Source organism: Marmota flaviventris, chromosome 1, assembly GCF_047511675.1.
Source record: "Marmota flaviventris isolate mMarFla1 chromosome 1, mMarFla1.hap1, whole genome shotgun sequence".
NCBI classification, from domain to species: Eukaryota; Metazoa; Chordata; class Mammalia; order Rodentia; family Sciuridae; genus Marmota; species Marmota flaviventris.
Window position 1 is genome coordinate 12,697,243 of NC_092498.1, and position 14,779 is coordinate 12,712,021.

At 45.4% G+C, this 14,779-nt stretch overlaps 1 protein-coding gene across 1 annotated transcript; it reads right to left on the reverse strand.

The window, feature by feature from the left end:
• Positions 1–7,801: 7,801 nt before the first annotated feature.
• On the reverse strand, positions 7,802–11,398 carry LOC114099162 (trypsin-4). Its single transcript, XM_027943399.3, has 5 exons — positions 11,330–11,398; positions 10,265–10,424; positions 8,777–9,030; positions 8,265–8,401; positions 7,802–8,007 (listed from the first exon to the last, which is right to left on the reverse strand). The coding sequence occupies exons 1-5, from the start codon at positions 11,367–11,369 to the stop codon at positions 7,858–7,860; spliced, it is 741 nt and encodes a 246-aa protein (XP_027799200.1). The 5' UTR covers positions 11,370–11,398; the 3' UTR covers positions 7,802–7,857.
• Between the last annotated feature and the right edge of the window lie 3,381 nt (positions 11,399–14,779).

Consider the following 14,779-nt stretch of genomic DNA (forward strand, 5'->3'; position numbering starts at 1 on the left):
ACCCCACCCCTCAGAGGCTGAAGAAACCACCAGAGCAGCTGCTTCTTTGAGGGGGTAGAGACAGGAGGGGCAGGGGACATCACCCCCCATTGTGGGGAGATGGTGGGGCACAGACCAGGCTGGGGGCTCCCTTCTTACCCCACTTGGGGGCTGTGTGACTTATAGAAATGTTTGCTGAGGGGGCTGGTTTCCCTGGTATCCACCCCTTACCAAGCTGTCGTCACAGCAGGGAGCTACCCTGTCATGAAGTCCCAGAACCACCCCTCACCTCAGCCCCGCCCCAAGAACAGACCCCTCTGGACTCAGACTGTCTCTTTAGCAGATCCTGAGCCTTGCAGGTGGTCAGCTGGGTCCCGGAGTTCTGTGGAAAATTGACCACAAGCTACAGAGAGCAAGGACTGTTCTAGATACAGAAAACAATAGCTGTATTTCCAGGGACCAGTTTGGAATGAGAGGAGATCACAGGCAGCGTCAGCCATCCTGACCTTCACTGTTGGCCTCAGAAGCTCAGTTAGGTAAAGGGAGCAGGGGAAATCCTGTGGAGGCTGGATGGAGAGCACCTACAAGGCCACTCCACGGTCACAGCCTTTGTGCTCTCTTCCCTGAAGGACGGAGACATTTTAAGTTCAGGCTGGTATCTTTTCCCCTCAGGTACAAGATGACTTTGAAATTTAACCTGCATTTGGGTGGCCTAGATACCTCTCCCCAGATGATACTTCCTTTTTTGCTATGACTTAAAATCCAGATGAAGGAAAAAGGCAAACGTGACTAAATAATAATGACACATTTGCACAGAAAAATAGAAAAAAAATCAAATAACGTGGGGGAGAGATTTGCAATTCACACCCTCTGTGCTATTTCCCCCAACATGTGATAAACTCCTAAAAATCAAGAAAATAATCCAACAGCCCTATAAAAAAGGGCAAACAGCAGATGGTTCAGAGGAAAAGAAATTGAAGTGGTACTTAACTATAGGGAAAAACTATCACAGCAATAATGTAAAGTAAAAATCCATTGAAATAATACTTTTCACCAATTAGACTGACAAAAAGAAATCCTGAAGGCCGTCCTTCCCAGGTAGCATTTGGTGAAATAAACACATTAACATGCTGTTGCTGGTAGGAATGCAAATGACACACCTCAAGTGAAGCAATTTGGAAGCAAAATCATTTGCCTTTTCATCCAAAAGTCCCACTAGGGGAATTTATATTGTAAACACTGCTGCATACAATTGAAGGCGGGAGAGATATTTGCACCGTTTAGAAAAGTAAAATATTGGGAAAAACTCAGAACAGGATGGGATCAATACACTGTGTGATGTTCCCACAATGGAATAGTATTAAATGCTAAAAAATTAATAAGATGCTTGGAAAGATCTTGAAGATAAATCATTAGCTGGAAAAGAGCAAGCTGCAGAACTGCATAGATGTATTCTACCATTTTGTCCAACAAAGCGGGGGGAACGAGAATTATACATTTGTTCAGTTGATTTTTTACAAAGAAACATGGGAAGGATACAAAAGAAACTGGTAAGAGTGAATACCTATGAAGGATGAATGGCGAGGGCAGGGACAGTGAAAATACAGGTTACATCTCTCGGTATTAACTTCATTGTGTTATTTCCATTTTGAGACTAGATAACTATACTATTTAAAATTAAACTTAAATTAATAAAATTTAAACAAGAAAGAGAAACAAAATATTACTTTGAATAGTATATGAAAATATCCTACTTAAAAAAGAAATGCTTACTTAGTTTACAAGGCCATTGTTTTTTTCCAAAGAGGATCATTTTATATAAGGAGCAAATTCATGGTCATGAATTCAGGGATCAGTGGAATTCCTAGTCCTGTAGGAAGCTTGTGAGAAATGCAGACTTCTAATGAATCCTTATGAGCTTGAGTTAAAATCTCTATGATTAGGTTTACCAACATATTTAAATTTAAAAAAAGGGAGAAAATTCTCCTGGGTATTTCTGTCACAGTGCCAAGCATGGGACCCATAGTTGGTTCCCTGATGGAAACTGGACAGGTGTACGCCCTGGAGAATATCAGAGTGCTAGCCAGGTGTGCCCTAAACTGGGTGCAGGGCCTGGGTCTTAGAATTTGGTAAGGAAAGTGGGAGACATCTGGTTATTTGCCTCACTAATAGTGGCAGATCTCACACCACCAACAGCCTGAATAAAAGGTCGATTGCTTCCATTGATTGCAAAGTAGTTAAGTTCCCTTATTTATTTTCTTTCTTCATTGAGGCATAGACTTTACTTTGATCTATTTTCAAGTAGATCTGTTTTCCTGTCTTATTCACCCCTTTTGCCTATCAATAATTTACCCACTAAGTTAGTTTCCCTTTAATCATCTGAGGACCTTAATCCCAACTAGTCTTATGATATCATAGTATCTGATGGAGCTTTTCTTAGTTTTGCTTCTTTGGACATTGGGCCCTAATGCACACACAACTCTTCTTTCTTTCTTTCTTCCTTCCTTCCTTCCTTCCTTCCTTCCTTCCTTCCTTCCTTTCTTTCTTTCTTTCTTTCTGCCAGGTAAAAGCAGCATACACTGGTCGATTTGAGGCCATGCATCTATTTGGGCAGCAGGAGGCAATCTTTCCTTATTTTTTAGAGCTCAGTACATGCAATCTGGGCTTGGCCACTTGAGGGGGTCAGAAGAATGTGCAGAGTGCTGTTGGGGACAGGAGAGGGACGCAGGATCTTTCTGAAGTTGTATATTGTGGGGCAAGGGGGAGAAACTGAGACACATACAAATAACATTTTTCTCATCTGTAATTCTTGAGAATGTTCAAACATGTTCATAGGTTTGTTTCAAACTCTTTCCCACGACCCACTGAATTTTTTGAGTTGAAGAGCTGAAAATTAAAGAGGCTAATATCAATTGAGGAAATAGAAGAAACCATCAAAAGACTACCAACTAAGAAAAGCCCAGGACCGGATGGGTATACAGCAGAGTTTTACAAAACCTTTAAAGAGGAACTAATACCAATACTTTTCAAGCTACTTTGGGAAATAGAAAAAGAGGGAGAACTTCCAAATTCATTCTACGAGGCCAACATCACCCTGATACCTAAACCAGACAAAGACACTTCAAAGAAAGAAAACTACAGACCAATATCTCTAATGAACCTAGATGCAAAAATCCTCAATAAAATTCTGGCCACTCGGATACAAAAACATATCAAAAAAATTGTGCACCATGATCAAGTAGGATTCATCCCTGGGATGCAAGGCTGGTTCAATATACGGAAATCAATAAATGTTATTCACCACATCAATAGACTTAAAAATAAGAACCATATGATCATCTCGATAGATGCGGAAAAAGCATTCGACAAAGTACAGCATCCCTTTATGTTCAAAACTCTAGAAAAACTAGGGATAACAGGAACATACCTCAATATTGTAAAAGCAATCTATGCTAAGCCTCAGGCTAGCATCATTCTGAATGGAGAAAAATTGAAGGCATTCCCTCTAAAATCTGGAACAAGACAGGGATGCCCTCTCTCTCCACTTCTGTTCAACATAGTTCTCGAAACACTGGCCAGAGCAATTAGACAGACGAAAGAAATTAAAGGCATCAAAATAGGAAAAGAAGAACTTAAATTATCACTATTTGCAGATGACATGATTCTATACCTAGCAGACCCAAAAGGGTCTACAAAGAAACTATTAGAGCTAATAAATGAATTCAGCAAAGTGGCAGGATATAAAATCAACACGCATAAATCAAAGGCATTCCTGTATATCAGCGACAAATCCTCTGAAATGGAAATGAGGACAACCACTCCATTCACAATATCTTCAAAAAAAATAAAATACTTGGGAATCAACCTAACAAAAGAGGTGAAAGACTTATACAATGAAAACTACAGAACCCTAAAGAGAGAAATAGAAGAAGATCTTAGAAGATGGAAAAATATACCCTGTTCATGGATAGGCAGAACTAACATCATCAAAATGGCGATATTACCAAAAGTTCTCTATAGGTTTAATGCAATGCCAATCAAAATCCCAACGGCATTTCTTGTAGAAATAGAGAAAGCAATCATGAAATTCATATGGAAAAATAAACGACCCAGAATAGCAAAAACAATGCTAAGCAGGAAGTGTGAATCAGGTGGTATAGCGATACCAGACTTCAAACTATATTACAGAGCAATAGTAACAAAAACAGCATGGTACTGGTACCAAAACAGGCGGGTGGACCAATGGTACAGAATAGAGGACACAGAAACCAATCCACAAAACTACAACTATCTTATATTTGATAAAGGGTCTAAAAGCATGCAATGGAGGAAGGATAGCATCTTCAACAAATGGTGCTGGGAAAACTGGAAATCCATATGCAACAAAATGAAACTGAATCCCTTTCTCTCGCCATGCACAAAAGTTAATTCAAAATGGATCAAGGAGCTTGATATCAAATCAGAGACACGCCTTCTGATAGAAGAAAAAGTTGGCTACGATCTACATACTGTGGGGTCGGGCTCCAAATTCCTCAATAGGACACCCATAGCACAAAAGTTAATAACTAGAATCAACAAATGGGACTTACTCAAACTAAAAAGTTTTTTCTCAGCAAAAGATACAATAAGAGAGGTAAATAGAGAGCCTACATCCTGGGAACAAATCTTTACTCCTCACACTTCAGATAGAGCCCTAATATCCAGAGTATACAAAGAACTCAAAAAATTAGACAATAAGAGAACAAACAACCCAATCAACAAATGGGCCAAGGACCTGAACAGACACTTCTCAGAGGAGGACATACAATCAATCAACAAGTACATGAAAAAATGCTCACCATCTCTAGCAGTCAGAGAAATGCAAATCAAAACCACCCTAAGATACCATCTCACTCCAGTTAGATTAGCAGCCATTATGAAGTCAAACAACAACAAGTGCTGGCGAGGATGTGGGGAAAAGGGTACACTTGTACATTGCTGGTGGGACTGCAAATTGGTGCAGCCAATTTGGAAAGCAGTATGGAGATTTCTTGGAAATCTGGGAATGGAGCCACCATTTGACCCAGCTATTCCCCTTCTCGGTCTATTCCCTAAAGACCTAAATAGAGCATGCTACAGGGACACTGCTACATCGATGTTCATAGCAGCACAATTCACAATAGCTAGACTGTGGAACCAACCTAGATGCCCTTCAATGGATGAATGGATAAAAAAAATGTGGCATTTATACACAATGGAGTATTACTCTGCATTAAAAAATGACAAAATCATAGAATTTACAGGGAAATGGATGGCATTAGAGCAGATTATGCTAAGTGAAGCTAGCCAATCCCTAAAAAACAAATGCCAAATGTCTTCTTTGATATAAGGAGAGTAACTAAGAACAGAGTATGGTCGAAGAGCATGAGAAGAAGATTAACATTAAACAGGGATGAGAGGTGGGAGGGAAAGGGAGAGAGAAGGGAAAATGCATGGAAATGGAAGGAGACCCTCAGAGTTATACAAAAGTACATACAAGAGGAAGTGAGGGGAAGGGGAAAAATAATACAAGGGGGACAAACGAATGTCAGTAGAGGGGGCAGAGAGAGAAGAGGGGAGGGGAGAGGAGGGGAGGGGGGATAGTAGAGGATAGGAAAGGCAGCAGAATACAACAGACACTAGTATGGCAATATGTAAATCAATGGATGTGTAACTGATGTGATTCTGCAATCTGTATATGGGGTAAAAATGGGAGCTCATAACCCACTTGAATCAAATTGTGAAATATGATATATCAAGAACTATGTAATGTTTTGAACAGCCAACAATAAAAAATTAAAAAAAAAAAAAATAAAGAGGCTAAAATGAGCTGCCCAGTGATGAGAAAGAGATGACACCCCTACTCCAGACTTGAGTTCCCTGCCCTCAGGGAAGCCTATCCCCTGCATCTCAATCTGACTGAGCTCCCACTGGCCCCACTTAAGACTAGGAGAACTTGGACAAGTTACCACACTGCTATAAACTCCAGTCTCCTTATTAAAATGAGAACAACAACAACAACAAAATAATAACCACCTCATGGGACTGCTGTGAGCACTAAATGATATAATACATCTGAAGATTTATCCTGGTGCCTGAATATAGTCAGTAAAACCACGAGCTACTATTATTCTTTTCATAGAAAGAACTGGCTTAGGGATTTCTCTACCACGCTGGATCTCAAACTTTCATGTGATCAGAATGACCCAGAAGATGTGTTAAAATGCAAGTTCTTGCGCTCCATTCCAGAACTTCTGACTCAGTGGGTCTGGCAAGGGGCCCAGCATTTGCATTTCTCCCAAGGTTCCTAGTGATTCTGGTGCTATGTACCAGGGACCGCTCTTTGAGAACCATTCTTCTGAAAGTTTCGTTCTTTCCTCAGGACCTGCTTTTCCCTTTACTCTTTCTTCATCAATCACTAGGTGCTTATTCTATCCTGGGATTTGTCTGATCACAGGAGATATCTGCATGAGTAGGGCCTGATCTCTTGTCAAAGTCCATGCCAGGATCAGCTCAGCCACTGTCTGGGCACCATGGGCAGAGGCATGGCAGAAGTGGGCAGAGAAGGAGGATGCCTGACTCATTGGAACCAGCATCAGGATGGAAAGAGAAGGAGGCATCAGGGAAGAGTTTTCTGAAGAGTCTGGAGAGAATGAGGCAGGACATCCATGCTGGTGGAGTCATGGTGTCCAGAGATAGAGGCTAGAGGTGCATGGCTTGTTGGAAGAGCCACCAGGACTTCTGAGTGTTGGAGGAGAGCTGCAGAGAGGCAGGGCAGAACAAGGACCCTGCAGTTCCATTATAAGGAGATTCATTCTGAATGATGTGGGAAGCCAAGTACGGTGTGAACCAGGTACAATGAACAGGAGCATCTGAGCTACATGGAAGGGAGCAACAGGGGGAGCCCCTCAGGAGGTTCAGGGAGTCAGGAAATGGGCTGGAGAGACTGGTCTCATCACTTCAGATGGACGTTGCAGCAGGAGAGAATGGGAGGCAGGACAGTGTGCACATAGGCAGATGCGGTGTTCCCCGGGTCGACCATCTGCTGGGTGTTGGGCATGGGCAAGCTAATAACCTTCTCTTAGCCTCTGCTTTCCATCTGTACCACTGTACTAAAAGCCACTCTGGAAGGGAGAGAACTAAGTGTGCAAACACCTCTAAAGCCCGCAGGACAGTGTGTACACAATGGTGTATACATATTACGTGGGTGAACCAAAGGCAGACCTCTCAGGCTGTGACTGATGGAGACCTAGCGAGCTCTGCTCTCCTTCCAGACCCTGGGCAGGTGGTTGGGAAATGGCTGATTGGCTCTTCTTTAAGTTGGACATCTGCAGGTAGGAGGGAGTGCAGCACTTTGTCCACAAGAATATGGGTGAGGGGATTGGAAGCTGAGGTGACCAGGGCTGAGGTTTGCCTAGCTGTGTTTGCTCTGGGTACAAAGAGGTTCCTGCTGAGTAGAGAAGACAGGATCTTACCTACCAACCAACTGCACATGCATCAGCACAATCAAGACCCACCCGAGCACCAAGGGTCAAGGAAGCTCTTTTCACACACCTCTGGGAAATGCATTTTTCTTGAGAAAATAGATCATCCTGCCTGTTGCGTCTTCTTCTTCTTTTTTTTAATTATTATTATTAATTGAATTTCATGTCATCATATGCTGTTAATCTAGTATTCCCTGGAGATTATTTTGAGAACTGGGGCCTCTGCTCATCATCTCTCAGGAGAGAGCTCTGTCTGACCTCAGACTGGAGGATGCTTTTGAGACCAAAGGTTCTGGAGGAGCAGGCACAGACACAGGCAGTGAGGATAGAGCAATTTTATTAGCAAGGTGACTTCAGAGGGACAGGCATAGGGACTTTAATTGGCAGCGATGGTCTGCTGGATCCAGGCCACATAGTTGCACACCCTGGTATAGACTCCAGGATTGTCCTTCAGGGCACAGCCATAGCCCCAGGAGACAATTCCCTGAAGCTGACCATTGCAAACCACAGGGCCACCGGAGTCACCCTGGAGAGGAGGGATGAGTAAATAGGACGTGAAGAGGAATATAGCTGCACTTACTCTGAACCTCAAAGACCCACCCAGCTGTGTGGCTCCATATCTTTCTCACAGGGACCCCTTCTCTGACCTTTCTAAGGAGCCGGCATGCAGCAGCCCAAATGAGCCTTCCCACCCAGCCTCACCACACTTGGGTATTCAGATTCTACTCCCAGGTGGGACCTGGGTGCTGGCAAGGCTCTTGACATGTGGAGGGGCCAAATCACCTGGCAAGAATCCTTTCCTCCCTCCAGGAAGCCTGCGCACACCATGTTGTTGGTGATCTGTCTAGGGTAGGCAGCTTCACACTGAGCCTGGCTCAGCAGCGGGGCCCGCAGGCATTGCAGCAGGTCTGGGTAGTTGACTATAAGGGGCGGAAAATGAAGGAAAGAAAAAACATGAGCCAGGCCAGGTTGGAGAAGAACAATCCAGTGGGCCACTCCTGGAGAGAAGCTCAAGAATGCGAGACCCAGAAAGGAACAATGGCTTTTGGTTCCCATCACTGCGGATCCCCTTCTTAGAAGTAATAATGGCACGTTCTCTACTTGTGTTCTTTTGGTTCTAGGATCAACTCTTTGGGACTTCGCATCTCTTGGTACCCACTACAGAGCCTTGGGTGTAGTGGGCACTTATAGGGGATTTGTAGGCTGGAAGCAAAGGGGCTCACACTCAGGAACATGATTGGAAAGTGTGGAAATGTGGGGATGGAGGGAAGTAGGAGGTGAAGGGTCCCACTCACCACCAGAGCTCAGGGTGTTGCCCCAGCCAGAGATGAGGCACTGGGTGCCCGCAGGTGCACAGGAGGTGGGCAGAGACACAGTGGCCACCCGGGTGTTGATGGTCGCAGGAGAGGCGAGCTTGATCAGCATGATGTCATTGTCCAGGGTCCGGCTGCTGTAGTTAGGGTGGCGGATGACCTTGGCCGAGTTGATGAACTGCTCATTCCCCTCGATAACTTCGATGTTGTGCTCTCCCAGTCTCACCTGGATGCGACTGTTGGGAAGAGGCCTGGTGAGGGGGGTTTCTCCCCGGAGCCCAGGACACCACAGGGGGCTCATGCTCCCTGTTCATGGGCAAATCTGGAGGCGTGGCCTGGAGTATGTGACAATGTCAGAGGAGCAGTGGGGCAGGAGTGGGCGAGTCCTGCTGTGAGACCTGGGCCCTTTCTGCTTCCGAGGTGGTGGTGTGGAGGAGGATGAGGTGAAGGACTGTGGTTGGTGACTCCTCCTCAAACTACTGTCCCATAGCCCCTTCACTCAACCAGAGTTGTAGACCCAAAAGAGGGACCTGAAGTTCCCTTTGTGAACTACCCGCAGGGACCAATGCTCTCCCTCTCCCTCTGGCAAGCACTGTCATTCTGCAGGAGCTCATCAGTGTGTGGCCCTGGGACCCGCAGCAGCAGTGTCACCTGAGAACCTGTCAGAAATACTCAGTGCCCACCCTAGACCACTGAACCAGAACCTCAGGGATGGTCCTGGTGATCTGGGTTTTCACCAGCCCTCTAGGAGATTCCAATCCCACTCAGGTTGGAGAAAACCTGGTGGAGACATTAGTTCTCAGTTCTGGGTACAGAAAGAACTGTTAAAAACTCACCAGTAGTTACCACCCTCTTCTTGAAAAGGCTGAGTTGGCTGCTCTGCTATAGAACCCAGGCATTCAAGTTTTATTTATTTATTTTTTAACTGTTTCTTAGGTGGTTTTAATGTGCAGCCAACTGGCAGGAAAGTGCTTGTGCAAGGTCCCTGCCTGCCCTCCTCACAGGTTCTTTTTTGTTGTTTGTTTGGAGGTACCGGGGATTAAACTCCGGGGCACTCAACCACGGAGCCACATCCCCAGCCCGTTTTGTATTTTATTTAGAGACAGGGTCTCACTGAGTTGCTTAACGCCTGGCTTTTTGCTTTGAACTCACAATCCTCCTGTCTTTGCCTCCCAAGCCGCAGAGGTTACAGGCGTGTGCCACCGTGCCTGACCTCACTGGTTCTCACCACCACAAAATATCCCTCCCTGCTGTTACAACACCTAGTCTCTCAGTTTTAGGAATGTCGTTGGGGTAGAAGGCTCTCTACTTTGGGCTGCTCTTCATCTCACCTCCAGAAGTCAGTGGCTCCCAGTGACTTCTCCCTCACCTTCCCCACCCACATTACGACCTCAGCACTTCCCTGGACTGGCCCAGGCCCTCCAAGGAGGCCGGGGCTGTGGAGCCTGCCACCAAGAGCCCATCACTTACGACTTGTAGCAGTGAGCAGCAGACACCACCCACTGTTGGTTGATGAGGGAGCCTCCACAGAAGTGGTAGCCTGAGTTCAGAGACACCTGGTAGGGGACGGAATTCTCCGGACAGGTGTAGCCCCCGACAATCTTGTCATCGTCATCAATGGGGAGAGCAACTAGAATGGAGACAGGAAGGGAGAAATCAATTTAGCAGGTTGTGGAGGGCAGAGCTCACAGCCTTGGCCGCCTCCTGCTAATTAAGATTCCTTAATGAGCACAGCAACTACAGCCAAGCAGGGAGCTGCCACCCCTGTAGGCATCACAGGTTACAGTGTCCTGAGTGCCTGCATCTGCAAGACACAGAGCAGATACCCTACAGGGGCTCAGAGTTCTTTGGGGGGAACTGAGGTGAGGACACAAGAAATGTACTTAGTGGGATACACATCAGAATTGCATTGTCTCACCCACAGAGGGCTTCTCTGTCATCGTCCTAACTTGTCCACCTCCCATGGCTCTGTGAGCCCGGGGTTCTCAGGATGGTTTGGCCTGGCTGGCTAAGTAGCCCTGGTTATATCCAGCTCAGATCTGTACACTGAGGAGAGATTAGAAAGCAGTCTTTGGTCTCACATAGGCAGGAGGCACTGTTATTGACCAATAGGACAATGATTCTTAACTTTGGCTGCATACCTGGGAATCTTAAAGCACCTGGGAAATTAAAAAATCCAACATAGAGGCCCAAATTGAGACACAGAATTTCTAGGAGAGACGCACTCAAGCAGCTATGCCAGAACTACTGGAGCCACACCTAGGGCTGCTGGTTCATTTCATGGACCACCTGCACCTGGCCTCCCTCACCAGCCTCCCTGACACAGATGGAGGAGGATGGTGGGAGTGGAATCAGGGAGAACATGAGAGAGGTAAGGCTTACAGAGAGCCCAAGAAACGGGTAAGGAGACTTGCAGGTCAGGGGAGAGAACATCAAAGTGAATGGGAAATAGGAGAGTCCACCATGATGGCAGGGCAGGTGTCTTCCAGGAAAGAGGTGGGCAGGGCCCGAGGCAAAGCAAGACATGGAACTCACCAGCGGCTCCCACAAAGGCCAGGATCAGGAGTGCATTCATGGTGGCAGAAGTGTGTGTGAGCAGGTGGTGGAGAGGCGCCTTTATACCTCCCCAGTGAGGGAGAAGAGGGTGTTCGAGATGAAAGGTCACCGACGTCCCTGCACAAACACACCTGCAGCTTTCCCATTCCCAGTCTTGCATCAGCCCGGCTATTTTTTGGCCACTCTGTGGATAGGTGACCTGCAAGTGATAAGAAACTTACCTTCGAGGGAAGAGAAGGAGAACAGCTGCTTCCTGGAGGGGTACTGGGATGGGGAAGCTGGGGAAGCCAAGCCTCATCTTCACAGCTGGACTTTCTGAGGCTGAGGAGCTAAGGGTTAGGAGGAGGCAAGATGGCCTGGGTACTGGATCCTCTGACCTCATGGGGATTTTTTTAACTTACTTGGAGAAAGGCCTGACCTCCGTAGCAGGCTTGGCTGTTCAGGATCCTGGAGTCCCCATGAGAGGAAAGGCTTAAGTATGAAGATGCGTCTCTAAAATTGAATCCACTTGGTAGGAAGGCCTAGTGTGAGGCCTTTGGGAACCAGAATTACACCATCAAGAGGTGATGACAGAGCTCTTTAGGCATGGGGCTTTCAGCTGGCTCTTCTTTCCAGCAAGTCTTATGGGTGGGGAGTGTTTCAAAGGAGACGGGGCAAAGGTTAAGTAGGAGATTCCCCAATCCATTAGAGGGATTGAAGACCAATTCCACATCCTTCCTCTCCCTCAGTTCCAGGACCTTTGTCTCACTGCTTATACTGTCATGGGTTCTCTTTAAGCAGCCTCAAATTTGCCCTGCCAATCTGCACTAAGATGAGTAAAAGTGCCCACCGTCTCGGAGAAGACTGTGGGAGCTCGAGTTGTATGCCCAGATTAGAAAGGGTTTGGGGAGAGGTGGATCTGGGTTCTGATCAGAGAATCAGCAGTAGGTAGAGACAGGTTAGCTCATTGTAAAGAGGTAAGGCACTGGATTCAATAACAAAGACATGGGCGGGGGGACAGATTCTGGAATTCTCCATCTTACATGCAGTGAGACTGTTATGCTAGGTTCAGTACAGAGTGCACCTTCCTAGATAAGACCCAAAGTTGAGACCCACCATGACCATCAGGACCCGGCATTTCAATTCACGAAGGCATAACTTGGCATGAGTGTAGAAGGAGATGGTGTGCATGCTTGTGTCTAATATGTGAGCCAGTTGCAGGTACAGTCTTCCAGGATGCTTTTGTCTCTCAGGTCCTCTCATCTCAGGGTTGGAGAGGGGACCAGGAGCGAGCAGAGTTTATGTTTGACTTCTCTAAAAAGTAGAAAAAGCATGAATGTTTTGAAAATGCTGAACAAAGCAAGGAAAGCTCAGCTCCACATCTGGTGCTTGAATTAGAGATGGTACAAAGGATGGAACATGGAGGAAATGGAAACTGAATTGGAGGAAATGCAGTGTGGGGCTCATGGGGTACCATCAGGTCCCATCCCTGCATGGGAGGTCTGCAGCTTAGCGCTCTCTCCTCCACTCTGCACCCCTTCAAATGCCTCATGGACTCATACCTAAGTGAGAATACTGACTTATTTGTACAATGCCTGACGGCTTTTCAAGAACTTTTGCACCAACAACAGTGGCACATTACTTTTTCTTTGTATTGAACTTCACATTTAACTTCTTACAAAAGTTTTAATCATGAGGTATGCAGAATAAAATTATTTCTATTTACAGAGGTGGTGGCAGAGACTCAGAAGGATTCTATCTTGCCCAGGAATACATCTAGAAGGGGCAGAGTTGGCCTCTAGGTTACAAAAAGAATGGAAAAGGATGTGAAGTGTGGGATTTGCTGCAGGTGGCATCTTAATGTTTTATTGGGGATCAAGCCAGAGGTCCCCAGAGGAGAAATTATACACCAGGTTCCCTTCTAGCACTTTTCTTCCGGCACAAATAGACCATTGAATTAATATTTCACCAGCCACCTTGTCTCAGAGCCTTACCTTGATATGACCTCCAACCCATTTCCAGTGCATGGACACAGGTTTCTGTGCTCAGAAGCAGCTTGAGTCTGAGGAAGCCAGATTGTGCAGACAGGATCATAGGTGATTTTTTCTACGGTGTCACCTAGCATGCTGCCGTTTTGCCTGCTTGCCATAGGGGGTCCATAGGAGTACTACTTTAGAGGATAAGATAGACTTTTCTTCTAGTATCTGTAGGTATCAGGGTGACCTGGATGTGTGGCCCAAAGGGAAGTGATCCTTGGCAGAAGACAGGAAATTGATTTGGGGAGTTTTGGAGAGGTTCTGCAGTCCCGATCCTGTCTAAAGTGGAACTTCCAAGGGCAAGAAGATTTTTATTTAAAAGCTTAAGATCAGCCTTCTGATATTTTGTACTCCTACTTATGTAGCCTGAGATCAGTTTTCCTCGAAGTAGTGGGAATTGCCTGAGAGGCAGAGAAGGGAGTCACAGACAAAGACTATGTTGTCTCATACTCTAAGTTCAGACGAATAGACTGGGTTCAGAATTCAGCAGCTTAAACTCAATTTGGATGTCTACACAGTTCTTTGTATTGTGTATTGTACCTTTGGATTCCTTTGTCTACACCAGGACATTCCCCTGGCTTGCGTTTGGTGCTGAATTTTTCACTTCTCTGGTTGTGCATAAAGTAGTGACACCATTTGTGCAATCATACATGTATCTAGGGTAGTGATGTCTGTCTCATTCCACCATCTTTTCTACCCATTTTCCCTCTCTCCTCAATCCTCTTTGCCCTATCCAAATTTCCTCCACTTATCCCAGGCCCCCCAACACCCATATTGATTAGCTCCCATTTATCAGAGAAAACATTCGGCCCCTTGTTTTTTGAGATTGGCTTATTTCACTTAGCATGGTATTCTCTAACTGCAAATGCCATAATTTTATTGCCTTTTAATGTGGAGTAATATTCCATTGTGTATATGTACCACTGTTTCTTTATCCATTCATCTATTGAAGACCATCTAGGTTGTTTCCACAATTTAGTAATTGTGAATTGTGCTGCTATAAACATTGAAGTGGCTATGTCACTGTATTATGCTGCTTTTAAGTCTTTTGGGTATAGACCGAGGAGTGGGATGGCTGAGTCAAATAGTGGTTCCATTCCATGTTTTCTAAGGAATCTCTATACTGCTTTCCAGATTGGTTTACACCAATTTGCAGTGCCACCAGCAATGTATAAGTGTGCCTTTCCCCCCACATCCTCGCCAATATTTATTGTTGCTTGTATAAAGACTGTTTTCTTTTTATAACACTTTTTTATCCACATCTTTATATAATACCTTTTTATCAAATCCCCCCACATTAGGTTTTTCTCCTCCTGTCCACTACTGCTTGGTCCCAATATCCTGTATCACTCTAGAACCAGATGATTAAATTCCAGACTGTCTTCCCCCTAACCTTTAATTTCTTTTACTCACA

Excerpts from the sequence above, each read along its gene's own strand:
- LOC114099162 (XM_027943399.3), bottom strand. The coding sequence starts at position 11,369 with ATGAATGCACTCCTGATCCTGGCCTTTGTGGGAGCCGCTG. Across the intron at positions 10,425-11,329 it reads GGCCTTTGTGGGAGCCGCTG|TTGCTCTCCCCATTGATGAC; the intron begins GTGAGTTCCATG and ends TCTCCATTCTAG. Across the intron at positions 9,031-10,264 it reads GCTGCTCACTGCTACAAGTC|TCGCATCCAGGTGAGACTGG; the intron begins GTAAGTGATGGG and ends TCTTCCCAACAG.